General features: G+C 46.4%; 1 protein-coding gene across 2 annotated transcripts in view; it reads left to right on the top strand.

Annotated features, from left to right (window-relative positions):
* The window catches only part of CRTC3 (CREB regulated transcription coactivator 3), a gene marked incomplete at its 5' end in the record, with an annotated part of 105,991 nt that extends 101,955 nt beyond the window's left edge, over positions 1 to 4,036 (top strand). The window contains 1 exon segment of one of the 2 annotated variants that reach the window (XM_014589474.2): positions 1,244 to 4,036. In XM_014589474.2, coding sequence (XP_014444960.1) covers positions 1,244 to 1,449 — 206 coding nt within the window. 2 annotated transcript variants of the gene reach the window in all.
* Between the last annotated feature and the right edge of the window lie 11,689 nt (positions 4,037 to 15,725).

Below are 15,725 nucleotides of genomic sequence, written 5' to 3'. Positions count from 1 at the left end.
AGCCATTACACTACCTGCGGGTCCCAAAAATTCTAAAAAAAAAAAAAAAAAAAAAAAGAAAGAAAGAGAGAAAATCATGCTGGACACTTTTGCATGTGTACCCAAAATCCTGGGAGGAGAATGAAGAAGAGATTGCAGCATGACCATCCCCACTGGGGAAAGTAGGGACCAGCAGGTGACATAGTAGTTAAGATGCTGGACTCTCACATGGCTGATAGCGTTTCAAGTCCCTTACCTAGTGGCTTGAAACTCACGCCAGGCATGTGTGCATATATGCCCAAAATCCCAAGAGGTGAATGGAGAAGGGATTACAGCATGGTCATTCACCCCCCAGGGGGGTGGACTTCTCATTTTCTCTCTCTTGGTCTCTGTGTCTCCAGCAAGCACACACGCCCTACAGCAAAAATCTCTCTTAAAAAAAAAAGTTTATTTGGACCAGCCCCATAGTACTGTGATTAAGGGATCCTGATCCCACATGACCAACCATGGTTCAAATCCCAACCCCCATAGCTTAAAAAAATGCTGGGGACATGTATGTGCATATGTGCCCAAAATCCTGACAGGATGGAGACATGGGAGAAAAGGAATTTCAGTGTGACTGTGCCCCATTGAAGGGTTTTTTTGTCTTTCTCTCTTCTCTGTCCCTCTCTCCCTCTCTAGTGAGCACATATACCCTCTGGCAATAAAAATAAAGTTTAATCACTTATTTATTCTGTGAGAGAGAAGGAGAGGGAGGGAAGGAGAGAGGAAGACAGAAAGACAGGCACCACCAGCAGTGTCTCCATGCCATGATCCAACCCAAGTCTCAGCTGGTCGGATTCCAGGCACGTACGTCTGTATCCAGAGTGCATAGGGAGGTGTTGGCGATATGAACCCAGAACTTTTCCCATGTAGGTCCAGTTGCATTACCACGATGCTACCACCTGGTCCCATCAACTTTACCCTCCAGGGTACAGATATCCAGCCCCTAAGACCAGGAGGCAGTAGATGAAGCCTGGTAGTCAAAGCCTTTTCTGAAATATTTAGTCTTGGATGATTGGCAACTGGTCAAAAGGAGAAAAACCTACAAACTTGGGCATTATGGAACTGACTAAAAAGATTATAGATTCCAGAGCATTGGGCACGGTTGGGAAGACTGAGGGGACAGCACTTGGGGGCTGCCATGGGCAGTGTCCTTGTAGTAGCCTGGGGCCCTCCCGCCTCCTGATTGGCACTGTTTTCCCCCTCCTGCACCTTTCAGAAGACTCGGGCAGCAGCCTGTTCAAGGACCTCAGCAGTGCACTGGCAGGCATGCCTGAGGTCAGCCTCAACATGGACACCCCATTTCCACTGGAAGAGGAGCTCCAGATTGAACCCCTGAGCCTGGATGGACTCAACATGCTAAGTGACTCCAGCATGGGCCTGCTGGACCCCTCTGTTGAAGAGACGTTTCGAGCTGACCGACTGTGAACAGAACACAGTGGGCAGAAGACGCGCGTCTGAAACAGCCCGGGGAGAACAGAGGGAGTGGAGCCAGTGAGCACCCTGCAGGGCTTAGTTATTTCAACACAGGAGGAACCGATCCACAGCCTAGGCCTTCACATGAGGTCCTGTCTCAGGCACAGTGGCTCCTTAGACCACACCATCCTGTCTGCCTCTCGGGCCTATGTGCAGACCATATTGCTACAGGCAGGCACTTTGGAGCTTCTGAGGAACTGGATCTCTGTGACCATCACATCTTTTGACTGGCCATTTTGCCAGTCAGTGTGTAAAGTAGAAAGTCCTGTGTAGCGGGAGGCTGCAGTAGCATTGTATAGTGCTCAGAACCACTGATCTCTTCTACACTGAAGGCAGAGGCTGGGGTGAGAAGGCTGTAGAGTGGCTCAGCCTTGAACGGCAGTCCCAGAGCACCATGATGCCTTCCCAATCTGCCTGTGACCATGAGGCCGCTCTGCTGTGGACATTCCACAGCTTGGCAGAGAGCCTGTTCTCTCAGTGCCTTAATTACATACAAAGAAGTTTTACCACAGTCCAAGGATAGGCTTGAGTCAGGCCAACTGAATGCTGCCCATCTTCTCCCAGGTCGTCATCTCTTCTGCAGCTTCAGTCCACCTCTTTGTGCACTGGGGAAAGCAAGACTGTTCCCCTCAGTCACTGAGGAGGGCTCTGGTGATGGAAGAGCCTGCAGAGAACAGTGCTTCTCTGTGGAGGAATGAGCAGGGGACTGTGAGTGTCTTGTGGACACACAGCGTCCTCTGGACAAGCATAGGTCTCCCTCCCTGAAGCCATCTGGGGGAACTGCAACAGGTCCTAAGCAACCCCGCCCAGTGACTGAGCTTCCCTGCCTCGCCCAAGCTACTCCTGTGTGGTTTGGGAGTTTACTGTAACTCCTAGACCATAGGCTCCTTAGGGCAGGGACTGTGCCTTACTCATTGTTGAACCCCTCATACCTAGTAAGTGCCTGGCACGGAGCAAGTGCTGTGTGACTACGTGTGGAATGTATGAATGAATGAATGAATGAACGAACGAACAAATGAATGAATCTGTCTTGCTATAAGGCAGTCTAATATGTAGCTGTCCCCTTCCCTGCAAATCTTCTCAGAGTTGTAGCTTTTCTAACACTCGTGCCTATGGCTCAGTTCAGCACGCACTTTAATATGCTGTTAACACTAGGCAGTCAAATCCACGCGTAGATAGCACCCATTCTCTCCCACTGGCATTCCATTACAGGTGGGTAGAAATGGTCTTCTGAGTGCAGCCAGGATGGGTGACCCATGTGCTGGGTCCTAAGGGTCCTGGCTAGGCCCCCACCTCCAAGGATTTCCCCCCTCAGATCCATGTCTTGCTCTAAACTGCTTTTAAATTTCACTCTTGGAGGCTGAAGAAATAGATTGTAGTGAAAAGAAGGCCTGATTCATGGAACCATCCATCGTTTGTCACTAGTGACTTGCCATGAAATAATCCTACCACCACCTGCCTAAGTCAGAGGACACAGGCCAGTCCCTGAACAGGAAACCCAGTGGGTAAGTTGAATGGGGCCAGAGGGGATCGTGTCTACAGAGCACCACAGAGATGGGTCTGGGGAGAAGAACCCTGAAGGAGAATGGAAGATGCTGGAATCATGGTTTGGACAGCATTGCCTTTCCAGAAGTGGGTGGCCCGGCTACTGTCAGCCAGCAAGCTCAGCGGCACAGTGAGGATCTGAATCTGACTCATCTGTCCCTTATGGCAAGAGGAGACTTTGTCACAGACCCTGACTGGTTGGCCTCTTCAGACCTCATCCCATTTCCCTTCTGTCTTTGGAGACCTTACCCTAATCTTTCAGACAACTGGGGGTATGCCAGTCTGCCTTCCTCTGAGATACAAGTGTTCCTGTTTCATGTTGGCCCAAGTCTTCTGTGGAATTAGGAACTCAAACTAGAATCCTCCTTGCCTGGTTTCTGGCTCAGAAGGAGCTGTTAGCCTTCTCTGGCAATTCTTCTTCCCAGCTCTTTGTTGTATAAACCTCATAGAGGGGTGACTTCTGTATAATGCTACCTAGCACCCCAGGGAGCTGAAAGCGGGACCGGTGTCCAAGGCCCTCCTCCCCCAGTCTGAGCTTGTCTTTCAGCAGGGAGCGGTACTGTCACTTTAAGAGTTTCGTGTTTGAAAAATAGGAGGTCCTACCATAATCCACTCTTCACACAGTGCCTTAACCAGGGGATCATTGTGTTGGGGTTCCAGTTCTTTGCACAGCAGCCCTGCCTTACAAAGGGAGACCCCCAGATCTCCAAGTGAATTGCACTGCCCCTGGGGCATTCTGCCACTGTCTTGAGAGTTGGAGACTTCTCTGGGGGACAGTTTGTTAGGAGGAGCATGATGATGACAGTGTGGTTTATCACTGAGCTAAGTTTGTTAGGTTCATCAGTTCAATCTTAACTTGTGAAAAGGTTCTGGGCATGGGACCAGCAGTTGGCGTAGTGGCTATGTCACTGAACTCCCATGTAGTCTACCGTGATTTGAGTCCCAGACCTGGTAGCTTAAACTCAACGCCAGGCGCGTGTGTGTGCATGCCCAAGATTCCAAAAGGAGAGTGGAGGAGAAGGGATTGCGGTGTGGCCATCCCCCCGGGGGCTGATTTCTCGCTTCATGTCTCTCTGTCTCTCTGGCAAGCACATGTGCCCTATGGTAAAAACAACAAAAAAATAGGTTCTGAGCATTCTCAGACCCATTTGCTCAGGCGGGGGCAAGGACATGCCTGGCTCACTGTTGCTCACCTGTCTTCATGGCTGCCTCTGTGGCTGGTCCTTGGCATTCAAGGTTACTGCATACTTCAGAATCAACTATTTCTCAATACATTGTTTTGTCACAAGAAACCCACCATTGAACTACTCTCATTTACTAACAGTTAAACAGCATACAACTGAAAACCTGTCCATGTTTCCATCTTTCTTTCTGTGTGATTGTGGGTTTTAGGGCAGAGGACATTAGAACATTGTCTTGACCATGTTAGGATCAACATGAATTCTCCGTCCTACTCCATTTCTCCCAAGTCTACTGTATATTCCCTGAGCTGAGATGTTGGTATTCACGTCCACACACCTGTCTGAAGACGTTTCCCATCGTGACTCTGCAACGCCTCTGATTTACGCATGGGTGGTTCTAGGTGCGTTTCCACTGCTTCATGGATGGGACCATCACAGCGACTAATCAGACTTCCTGCCAGTGTCCTAACTCCCAGGGCCCCTTGTTAGATTATATTTAAAGATGGGAATTTGTATAAAGTAGCTTTCAAGTTTTATAATGCGTCATTTTACATCTTTCGTAATTAAAAGCAGCACAATAAGATTGTACCTGCATTTGGTGTCTTTTTTCGTCCTCAGGTAAAGTGAGCTGGTGGGAGCTTGGCTCTCCCACCTCCTCCTGCCCAGCTCAGCTGGTAGATGCAGCTTTCTGGTCCTCCGTGAGGCAGGTACTGCACCAGCCCTTTGCTCAGGCATTCCTATCATACACACTGGGACACACCGCTCCTTGGAAGTCCCATATCTGACCCTAATTTCCAGAGCCCCCATTTCTGCTCTGATCCACACATGCCCTGTTCTCTGTCCCTTATTCCATTTCTCAGGCTTCTTTCCCAGCCTGGTCTGCTAGGTTGGTGCCTCCATGACATCCTCAGCACCCTCCACCTGCTTCGACCTTCCAGAAAACTCAACAGCCCAAACTGCCCACTCGCCAGCCCTCTCCTGCCCTCCACCGTTGTACCACGCCCTCTTCTCTCTTCTGCTCTCCTGACTTCTCAGTTCTTGCCTGTGTCATTGATCCGATGTCCTCCAAGGACTCATTGCCATCTTGCAGACCTCTGCTTAGCCCTCCCCAAGGGCTTTTTCCCATCAGCCTATGAAAATGCCTGTCTCCTCCTTCCTGAAAAACCCACCCTTCCTCAACCCTGTCTTCTTGAAACACAGCCCTGTCTCCTTCCTTTCCTGGAGAACTAACCCAGACTCACCTCCATTCCCACCCCGAATTCGCCCACATCTCAGTTCCAAACTCTCTGGCCCCATTCTGTCTGTCCAAGCTCAGTCCTCCCACCTGGCCCTGCCCGACATGTAGATCTTTGGCCACTCCCTTTCCGCCAGGTCCTCCCCAGCTCCAGTAAACTTCCTCTCAAGTCACATATCCTTCTCATAATGTGCTTCCTCCTCCTCCACAGTCTTCCTGGAATCAAGTATCCCCAGGCCAATTTGTCCAGTCCTCCAAGCTGATAACCTTCACATTTGCCCCCCACCAGCAGCTCAGGTTCATCTCCACTCCACCCACACCACCTGCTGCTGGTCCTTTGGATGTCTGAGTACCCCTATTTTCTCCCCCTCAACCTTCAGCATCCTCCCATGTAGCTCCCTCCTCATCTCTGCCCCACTAGTTAGCCTCCAACTCCCATCAAAAATGAGCAGAGCAACAAATTTTACTAAATCTCTCTGTGCCTGAGTGTCCTGTCTAAACGGGACATTAAATACCCCCATCTTATAGCATGAAGATCAGATGAACTCATACAGTTTGAACACTTAGAATCGTGTGTAGTACACAGTAAACACTAAATGTCAATCATACATATTTATTATTTGTTGCATGAATCTGCTACCCTTTCAAAGACAAATTTGTCCACAAGATGGACAAATCTTTAGAAACATTGAATTTATATACTTGTTTTGAAATACCAAATGTGAGACCAGCAGATGGCGTAGTGGTTACATCGCTGGACTCCCACATGGCCGACTGTGGAGGACCTGGTGGCTTGAAAATCACTCCAGGTACGTGTGCGTATGTGCCAAAGATTCTGGAAGGAGTATGAAGGAGAAGGGATTGCATTGTGGCCCTACCCCCTGGGAAGTGATTTCTCACTTTCCTTCTCACTGCCTATCTCTCTCCAGCAAATGCACGTACCTTAAGGCAGAAGTCTGTTAAAAAAAAAAAAAAGTTAGCCCTGATAAGAATGTTTTAAATCGCTCTTATTTGGTTCTATTTGCTTAATGAGTTCTGTATCATATGCCTCAGTGGAAAACAGGGTAATAAGCTAGTTGTGTGTGGCTGTGTCCCAGTGTGGACACTAGAGGGAGCTGAAAGTACAAAAATGGCTCTCAGGAACCGGAGACACCAGCAGGAGCTCTCTGACCTCTCAGATCTCACCTGTAGACTGGATTGCCGGTGGTGGTCAGAACTGAATGCTATGTTGATAAAGAGTAACAGGTGACCACCACAGATTTATCAGACACTGTGAGGCACACATCGTCATAGCACCCTGAAAAGAAGGCAAGGCAAGGATGATTTCTTGGAGCTGTGGAAGAAGAAACAGGCCCAGAGAGGCTCAGGGTCACCCCACCCAACAGTGAAGGCTCAAGGGTCTGAACCCAGGTGGACCCGACTCCAAGGCCTCCTGACTGTATGTCTGCCCTTCCCTGCCACAGCACCTGATTCCCAAGGTTCAAAAGTACATCCAGAGGACCAGCAGTTAGCATAATGGCTATGTCGCTGGACTCCCATGTAGTTGACTGTGGTTTGAGTCCCGGACCCCGGTGGCTTTCACTCACCGCAGGTGCGTGTGCGTGTGTGCCCAAGATCCCGAGAGGAGAATGGAAGAGAAGGGATTGCGGCGTGGCTCCAAAAAGAAAAAGAAAAGAAAAAGTGCATCCAGAAGTGTCCAGTCAACACATTTCTGTTACATGCACTACAGCTGGACCACCAATGAAATGAACTGCAGCCTTCACTCTGCAGAGTGCTCTGGGCAGGTCTGGGAATGATCACTGGGGACCAGACCCCCTACTGCCCCGTGCCGCACTGGTTGAAGAGTGCTGCATTAGCAAACTGAGGGCTTTGACAAATGAGCACATTTGCTTTCTTTTCCAGAAATGTATTTCAATTGTTTGTTTGTTTGTTTCCAAAAAAAGCTTCGTTTTCATAATAGTGTATGCTCATTATAAGAAATGTAAGTAATACTGATGAGTATTGAAAACAAAATTTTCAAGTGGCCCAGAAACCAGCAGCCCAGAAAACGTCATGGCTGACACCCAGAGAACATCAATGGAGCCTTCTCTATAAGCCACTCACGCAGAGGAAAGGGCAGGTAGGTGGCTGGAAACTTGATAAAAATGGGCTTGTGGTCCATGCTCTTTAGAAAAAGTATTTCCATTGAACCAAACAAAAGAAAACCTAAATGTAATAAAAGAAATAGAGGAGCTGCAAATAATTACACAGCTTCTTTTATGTTTCTGAATTATTTTTCTAAAGGCAAAAAAATTAAGCAGCTGGATTTATTCTGTCCACAGGTTTCCACTGTGAATAGCATCGCTTGACAACCATGATCTAGGATGAGGAAATGAGCTCACCAGCACTTCCTAGCTCCTTCCCCCTCCCAAATTTTGTGAGTTCATTTTTTTACATTGTCAAGGTTTATACTATTTACATCCTGTCCCGTAACCATCGTTCCCACAATTGTTCAGCTCCATCCCGTGAGTGTGGATGCCCTGGTCGTTGCCTGTCCTTTAAGAATGGGTTTTCCATTCCTGAGTTGTTTTCATTTGACTGCCTTGACTAACCAGAGAGGGGACTGTTACCTGTAAGGAGCACCCTGCAGCCATCTCTCAGTACCTTGCAGTGACCATCACGGCACATCTAGCCCACCACATGCTGACTTTGGGCTAGAGAGCAATTTTTTAATTCAAAAATGTCTGCCTGATCATCTCATTTGTATGAATGAAATAATGGACCTTGAAGTTTAAAGAAAAATCTAATTTGAAACCACAAGAAAAGAGAAACTGGTTATATGAGTGTTTAAGAATTAGTGATGGGACCAGCAGTTGTGTAATGGCTGTGTTGCTGGACACCCATGTGGTAGACCGTGGTTTTAGTCCCAGACCTGATGGCTTAAACTCATGCCAGGTGCGTGTATGTGCATGCCCAAGGTCCTGAGAGGAGAATGAAGGAGAAGAGATTGTGGTGTGGCCTTCCCCCCGAGGGGTGATTTCTCACTCTCTGTCTGTCTCTGTCTTTCTGGTGAGTGCACACACCCTATAACAAAAGCCTCTTAAAAAAAAAAAAAAAGATAAAATAAGAAAGAAAGAAATTAGCAATGTAGAGATTGAGTCAAGACATCAGCTTGAGCCCTTGTTCCAGCTTCCCTGTCCCAGCGCATCTCCAAACATACCTGAGAAAATAGTGTATTTTAAAACTCTGTAGTAGGACTAACAACTGCAGAGGGATGTCCTTGTTATAAGAACTTATGAGGAGTAGGGCAGGCCCATGAAGAAGTGCTGCACAGAGGAAGCCAGATCCCATGTGACTGACCAGAGTTCAAATCCTGACACCATCAGCTTCATGCTGGGTTTCCATGTGTGTGGCCACGATCCTGCCAGGATTAAAAAGTGGAGAAAAAAAAGATTGCAGCTTGACCAGAGGGTTGCTTCCCTACCCTGTCCCTGGTGTGTGCACATGTTCCTTGTCCCACAGAAAGTAAAGAGAATAAACTTTAAAAACATGAAATATGAGGAATAAAGGATCCTGGAAAGTGAAAGGCAGCTAGATGAAATTAAATTGAAGGTGGACAGTCCAGCCATCAATGTGTTCAGAGGACACCTGGAAAGGGTGGACCTGGCCTTAAGGGTGTGCCAAGCCCAGTACAGGCCCTGATGGCTACAAGTGGGTATGGTGAAGACCTCCCCATCCCCATCCCACTGCAGATGCTGACGGCAGACAGAAGAGGTTGAGGACCAACCGGAGAAACATTTACTGTTTCCTACACAGACAGGGCCCAGGATTCATTTCCTGCATTCATAAATAACGAGCCCTCTATCGATAAGATAAAGCCCAGAAGCCCAGCAGGAAAACCAGGGCAAGAGTATGATCAGGCAGTTCACAGAGAAAGAAATACAAATAACTAGTAACCATCTGCACAGATTCTGGGTCTCACTCATAATGAAAGATGAGCCAGCCCTAGAGTAGCAATTAAGCACTGTACCGGGAAAGCCAGATATGGCCAGGCATGGTTTGAACGCCACCCTGGCCGCTTGAAAAACACATCAGGCATGTGTACATGCATGCCCAAAGTCCTGACAGATGGAGAAGTGGAGGTTAAAAGGATTGCATGTATGACTGTACCTCATTGAGGGTTGCTTCCTCTCTCACATGCTTTCTGGCAATAGAATAGAACAGAACAGAGTAGGACACTGCTCCTGTAACCTAGGGGTTGGGGAATCTGGGTCCCTTATGGCAGACTGTGTTTCTAGTCCCCATCTGGCAGCTTGAAAAACCCACCAGCACATGTGCATGCATGCCCAAAATCCCAATGGGGTGGATGGATAGAGAACGGATTGTGGCACAACCATGCCTCATTTGGGAGTGCTATCTTCTCCCTCTCTCTGACAAGCACATATGTAATAAAAATAATTTTAAGATAAACTAATTTAAACAATGACAAGATATGTGTTAGTCACCATTAGCCAGGATTTTAAGAGGTTCCTAATGCTTAGCTTAGGTGAAGGTGTGGGAATAGGCACTTACTGCTGAAACAATGAATGGAAATTGTTACACCCTTTCTGGAGGACAGGGTACCATTTGCTTAAAAAATAGAATTATAAAAGTCCTAAAAGAAAATATCATGAAATATGTATATTTTTGGAGAAGGGAAAAGTTTTCTATGCAAGGCACAAAATCTAGAAACCTTAAAGGCCAAGGGGAAAAAATGGGGACCAGCAGATAGCGTAATGGTTATATCACTGGACTACCAGGGAGTTGACTACAGTTTAAGTCCTGGACACAGCAGCTTAAAACTCAGACTAGGCGTGTGTTTATGCGTGCCCAAGATCCCGAGAGGAGAATGGAGGAGAAGGATTGCGGCATGGCCATCCCCCCGGGGGGTGATTTCTCAGTGTCTGTCTCTCTGGAGAGCACATGCACCCTATAGCAAAAAGTAGAAAAAAAAGAAAAAAAATCAGAAAAAAAAAAAAAAGCCAGAGCCAGAGATCATGACAAAAATAAGAGACCAATACAGATAATCTGCACAACGTTCTTTTTTTGGAGAGGTTTTCACTATAGGGCGTGTGCACTCGCCAGACAGACAGAGAAAGACAGAGACAGAAAGCGAGAAATCACCCCCCGGGGGGATGGCCATGCCGCAATCCTTCTCCTCCATTCTCCTCTCAGGATCTTGGGCACGCACACACACACGCCTGGTGTGAGTATTAAGCCACTGGGTCCGGTACGTGAACCACGGTCAACTACGTGGGAGTCCAGCCACATAGCCATTACGCTAACTGCTGGTCCCCACAACGTTCTTAATACCCTCAAATACAAAGTGCTCCTTAATATCAAAGTATAAAGCTTTATTTTCCAGTATATAAAAGATCAAAGGATAAGAGCAGGTAATCCACAGAAGAAGTCCAAATAGCCAGTAGTTGTTAAATGAGATGTTCATGCTCACTGGAGATCAGCAAAACTCAGATTTAAAATTGGATAGTATCCGGCATTGGTAAAAGGAAAGGAGTGCTACTGTATGTGAGAGTGTCTTCAAAAAGTTTGTGGAAAATATATTATGAAAAACCTAGGCATGGATTTCAAAATCTGTGCACCCAAATGAACTCATACTTACAATTCCATGAACTTTTGGAATCCCTTTGCACTGTGGGCCTCCTGTGTTGACAGGGTCTTTTGAAGTACCATGTAGAAGAATCTATCAACATATCAGGTATGCAGGTAAACTTAGGAATCCATCCTTTGGAAATCCTGGCTCACCTGCACATGGATATGTGAACAAGTATGATCATAAAATGATTTGTGCAAGGGAAAAACCAGAGATAATCTAAACAACTGAGTGGGAAGAGAAGAGAGCATTGTCTTTTTATGGTTTTGTATTGTTTGTGTTTTCTATTTAATATGATTTGTGATTAATGCCAAAATGAAAAATAACAAAAAGGAAAAAAAATGCTATGTATCTGATTGAGGAAGCTATTCAAGTGAATGGAAATTCTGGCATCTCCTATCCCTAAATCCCATTAAAATGCCCTTGAAATCAACCCAAACCAACTGTCAGGCACAGCCGGAACAAAAAAACGAGTACAGCTCAGAATCCTAAATCCATACAACCCAACACCTCCTGCTGGGAAGAGAAGGTGAGGGCTCTATTCCACAGCCTCATGCCACCTGGCTGGTGAGGCTGACACAAGGCCAGGTGTGGCCACCACTACAGGAAGAGGCAGAGATGGCAGCTGTGCCTACCAGCATGCCCACAGCCCAGAAGAGGAAACCAGGATGACAGCCAACCCTCCAGCACTGGGTCTGGAAATTCTCTGGTGAAAAGTGGAAGGAGGATGTGGACTCACCCATGACATCCCAAACTATAGGGAATTTTCCAGTGAAGACATCCAAATGTGGGAACTCAGGACATAACCTGGATGTAGGAGGAGCCAAGACTGCAGTCGAGCTGGGCTGCAGATCTCTGCCCTGTCCTCTTCCAAATAGCATGAGGACACAGCTCTAACCAGAGCACCAGTCTTCTCTGGCTCCAGTCTTCTCTGGCTCCAGCATGTGATCTCCCACTTCCATCACAATTCTGTCTCCTTTTTCTGTCTCTGCTCCTGCTCAGGGCTGAGAGTCAAAATGCCTAATACGTACAAAAGCATGGGCACTGGGCAATTGGACCACACAGGAGCTGTGAACAATGGGTAGAGATAGCAAATTAATTACCCCCAAGTTTAGTGACTTACAACAGTAAACATTTGTTACCTGACACTCATGTGGGGCTGCTTAGCTGGGTGGATCAGTTCCGGGTCTTTCATGAAGTTATAATCGAGATGTCAGTTGGAGTTGTAACCATTTGAAGGCTTGATAGCATGGAGGACCCACTTCCAAAGTTTCTCACTCGTGGGCCCCTCCTTAGGGCTGCTTGAGTGTCTTCACAGCATGGCAACTGTCTTCCTAGAGGGAGTCATTCAAGAAAACAGTGCTTTTTATGACCTACCCTTGGAAGTCACTCACTCATTTCTACAGTGTTCTGTTGGATACACAGGTCACCCTATTCATGCAGGAGAGGCTACAGGTTGTAAATTCCAGAAGGCAAGGATCATTTGGGGACCATAGTACACCCTATTTAAAACTTTCTAATGTCTTCTCACTAACCTTAGAATAAAGACAGGTCAGACCATGATTTGCAAGGCCTGAACTGGTTCCTACCCACTTTCGTGTCTCATCATGTCCCTCTTTACCCACCTGCACTAAGCTCCAAACACAGCAGCCTTTCATCTGCCCCTCAACATCCCAAGCTCATCCTTATTATTTCCTGCTCCCTCTGCCTAAAAATCCCCTTACTCAGATCTTTCTATGGCTGGTTCCTTCTCATCTTTCAGATCTCAGCTCAAATGTCACCTCCTCAGAGAGGCTTCCCTGACTACTTTGTCAAATATTGTCCCCATCTCTACCTATCACTCTTTCACACAAATCACCTTGTATCAACTTTCTCTTAGCACTAATCTCCCTGAAATTCTTGTTTGTACCAGTAAGAACCCTTGATTCAGAGCGACCAACTCCTCACTAGCTAGTTTATGTTAAGTCAGAATTTATTCACGCATATTAGGTGTCTCAAAAAATCTTAAGGGAATCAGAGAACCAGGGTGGAGGCCATTGCCCAGAGCCGTTTTCCTACAGCCTCTACTGCACACACATCGTTTGCCCTGGTGGGCACTCGAAGGTGGAAACCGCTATTGCAGTGCCTGCTGCTGCCATCTCTGGGAGCTGGCTGGACTTGCTCTCATCCTGATCAGAGGGTCCTTGGCACCTGCTTACCAGCGTAATTCAGCTTCATGCAGTTTATCTCATTGGTGGCATCTTAAGCCACATACTGTGTCTCATCTGCAAGAGAGCCTAGGAAAGTTTTTGGCATCCACCATGGGGAGGTGTAAGTTCATAAAGTAGGAGATTCTCCAAACAGGAAAAGCATTCATAGTCAGGTGGTGGCACGGTGGAACCCAACTGGACCCACATGGCAAAGGTCCTTGGTTACAACCTGGGACCTCCCTGAACTTGCTGGATATGGTATGAAGACCCTGTTGGGTCAGTCAGTCTCTCTTTCTCAGAGGAAATAAATAAACTTAATTTTTTTAAAAAAAAAAAAAAGAACATTCCATGGTTTGGGGAAGCCATAGTGAGTTAAGGGTATATTTCCTCTATGTCTACCCGTTTGCTTACCATCGTACATTTACCCTTCTTCTATACTTAAAAGCAACAGTGGCATCTAATAGCAAACCAAGAGATAGTTCTCAAAAAGAAAATAGTTACTTGGAAAAAGAGTTCGTGGCTTTGCTCCAACACTTTAGGGCTTTCTGTCATTCTCTTACCATCTTACTTATGTACTTACTTATTGCTTGCCGTGAGCCCCTGCTGGGTGAGCTCTGTAAGAGCAGGGATCCTGTTCATCACTACATCCTCAGTGCTTGGAGCAGTACCTGGCACATGTAGGGACTCAGTAAGTGTTAAATTAATGATTTGTGTTCATGAGGCTGCCTCCCACAATGAATAGGGCCGAGCTGTGTAATCAGTAGACTATTGCAGAAATGACGGTACATCTCAAGAAGTGTCAGCTCCCATGGCTATATGCCACATTCTTTGGTTGTTTACAATTTCAGATTCCAGAGAAATGGAATCTGACTGGCTCTTCTCATCGTTTTGTACGAAGCCACGCTGTAGATTGTCAGAGGCCTGTAAACTGGAGGCTCGGGGCCAGCAGGTGGTGTGATGGTTAAGGTGCTGGACACTCCCACATGACCAACCATGGTTCAAGTCCTGGACCTGGTGGCTTGCTTTCTTACTTTCTCTCTCACTCTCCAAATTAAAATAAATGAATAAATAAATAAAATGAAATAAATAATTTTTTTACAACTGGAGGCTTTATAGGGCGAGGTGTTATCTGCCTTAGAAGGGGCATGGCCTCTGGAGGCTTTTTAGGGCAAGGTGTTATCTGCCTTAGAAGGGGCATGGCCTTCCAGACCCTGTGGTTGATAAGTCTGATACCCGGGGTCACATCGTACCTGAGGATGGATTCTTAAACGTCTGTGTAAGACTTTCTCGCATCTAGTCAGAGTTACTCACGAAAAACCCCTAAATTACTCATACATTTCCATACTATCCAGTACTATTTATCAGAAATCTGGCTCAGCCTGTTTTTCTTCCAGAGTCAGGACAGATGGTTGTTTCTTTGGTTGAGCACCAGATTAAGTAGTTGATACGCCTCATGGGTCATGTTGTTTGAAAAATATACATCTTTAGACATTAGAGTCACATTTCTCACGATGAAATGCTCATGGTGCAAGAGGCACGTGGGACTCATGGGAGACCCACTCGGAAGCACCACAGATCCCATCAGCTCTCACTCCACTCATCCTGCAGCATGCATTCTGAAGGCAATGTAGGCGGAATCTCTGGCATGATTTAAATCATCTCTTCTTCCTTCCCCTCCTCTCTCCTTCTTTCTTTTCTCTCTTGAACACATAAGGGGCTTTCAAAAAGTTAAAGGAAAATGCTTATTATGAGAAAACCATGTGTGGGTTTCAAAAATTATTTGCAGCAGAATGAACTCACTTATTGCATTTTCCACAAAATTCTTGAAGTACATTGTATATACTACAAGGGTTAGTGATTTTAAAAAAGAAAAGAAAAAAACAACACTTGTTCTTGTTGGATTTACACATTAATTATTGCAAGGAAGTCCGAATGTAAAAGGAAGAAAATTAATCTGGTCCTGGTGAGAAAGCTCCAAGCATAGAAGTGAAAGAAAGCAGCAAAATCATATTGATAATCCTATCCTCTGGCAACCAGCAGTTGACTATGTTACTAATGGCTATGTTGCTGAACTCCTACATAGTCTATTTGCAGTTTGAGTCCCGGACCTGGTGACTTAAACTCACGCTAGGCACACGTGTATGTGTGCCCAAGATCCCGAGAGGAGAAAGGAGGAGAAGTGAATTGCAGCATGCCCATCCCCCTGGAGGATGATTTCTCACTTTCTGTCTCTCTGTCTTTCTGGTGAGTGTACGCACCCTATAACAAAAACCTCCTCCCCCCCCAAAAAAGATAATTCTATCCTCTGGAATAACTATTGCACATGAATGTAAGAGTGTAGAAAACAGTGATTACCTGTGTTCAGGGAGTTAGACAAAGACAGTATTGGGGTAGTGGGTGCTTCTTCATAGTAGACTGTCTCTAGAAGCTGTAATGAATAGTTTTACACA

This window comes from Tupaia chinensis, unplaced genomic scaffold (genome assembly GCF_000334495.1).
Source record: "Tupaia chinensis unplaced genomic scaffold, TupChi_1.0 Scaffold000359_1, whole genome shotgun sequence".
Lineage (NCBI taxonomy): Eukaryota > Metazoa > Chordata > Mammalia > Scandentia > Tupaiidae > Tupaia > Tupaia belangeri.
Note: the sequence above shows the minus strand (reverse complement) of the source record. Positions and strands in the feature narration are given on the sequence as shown.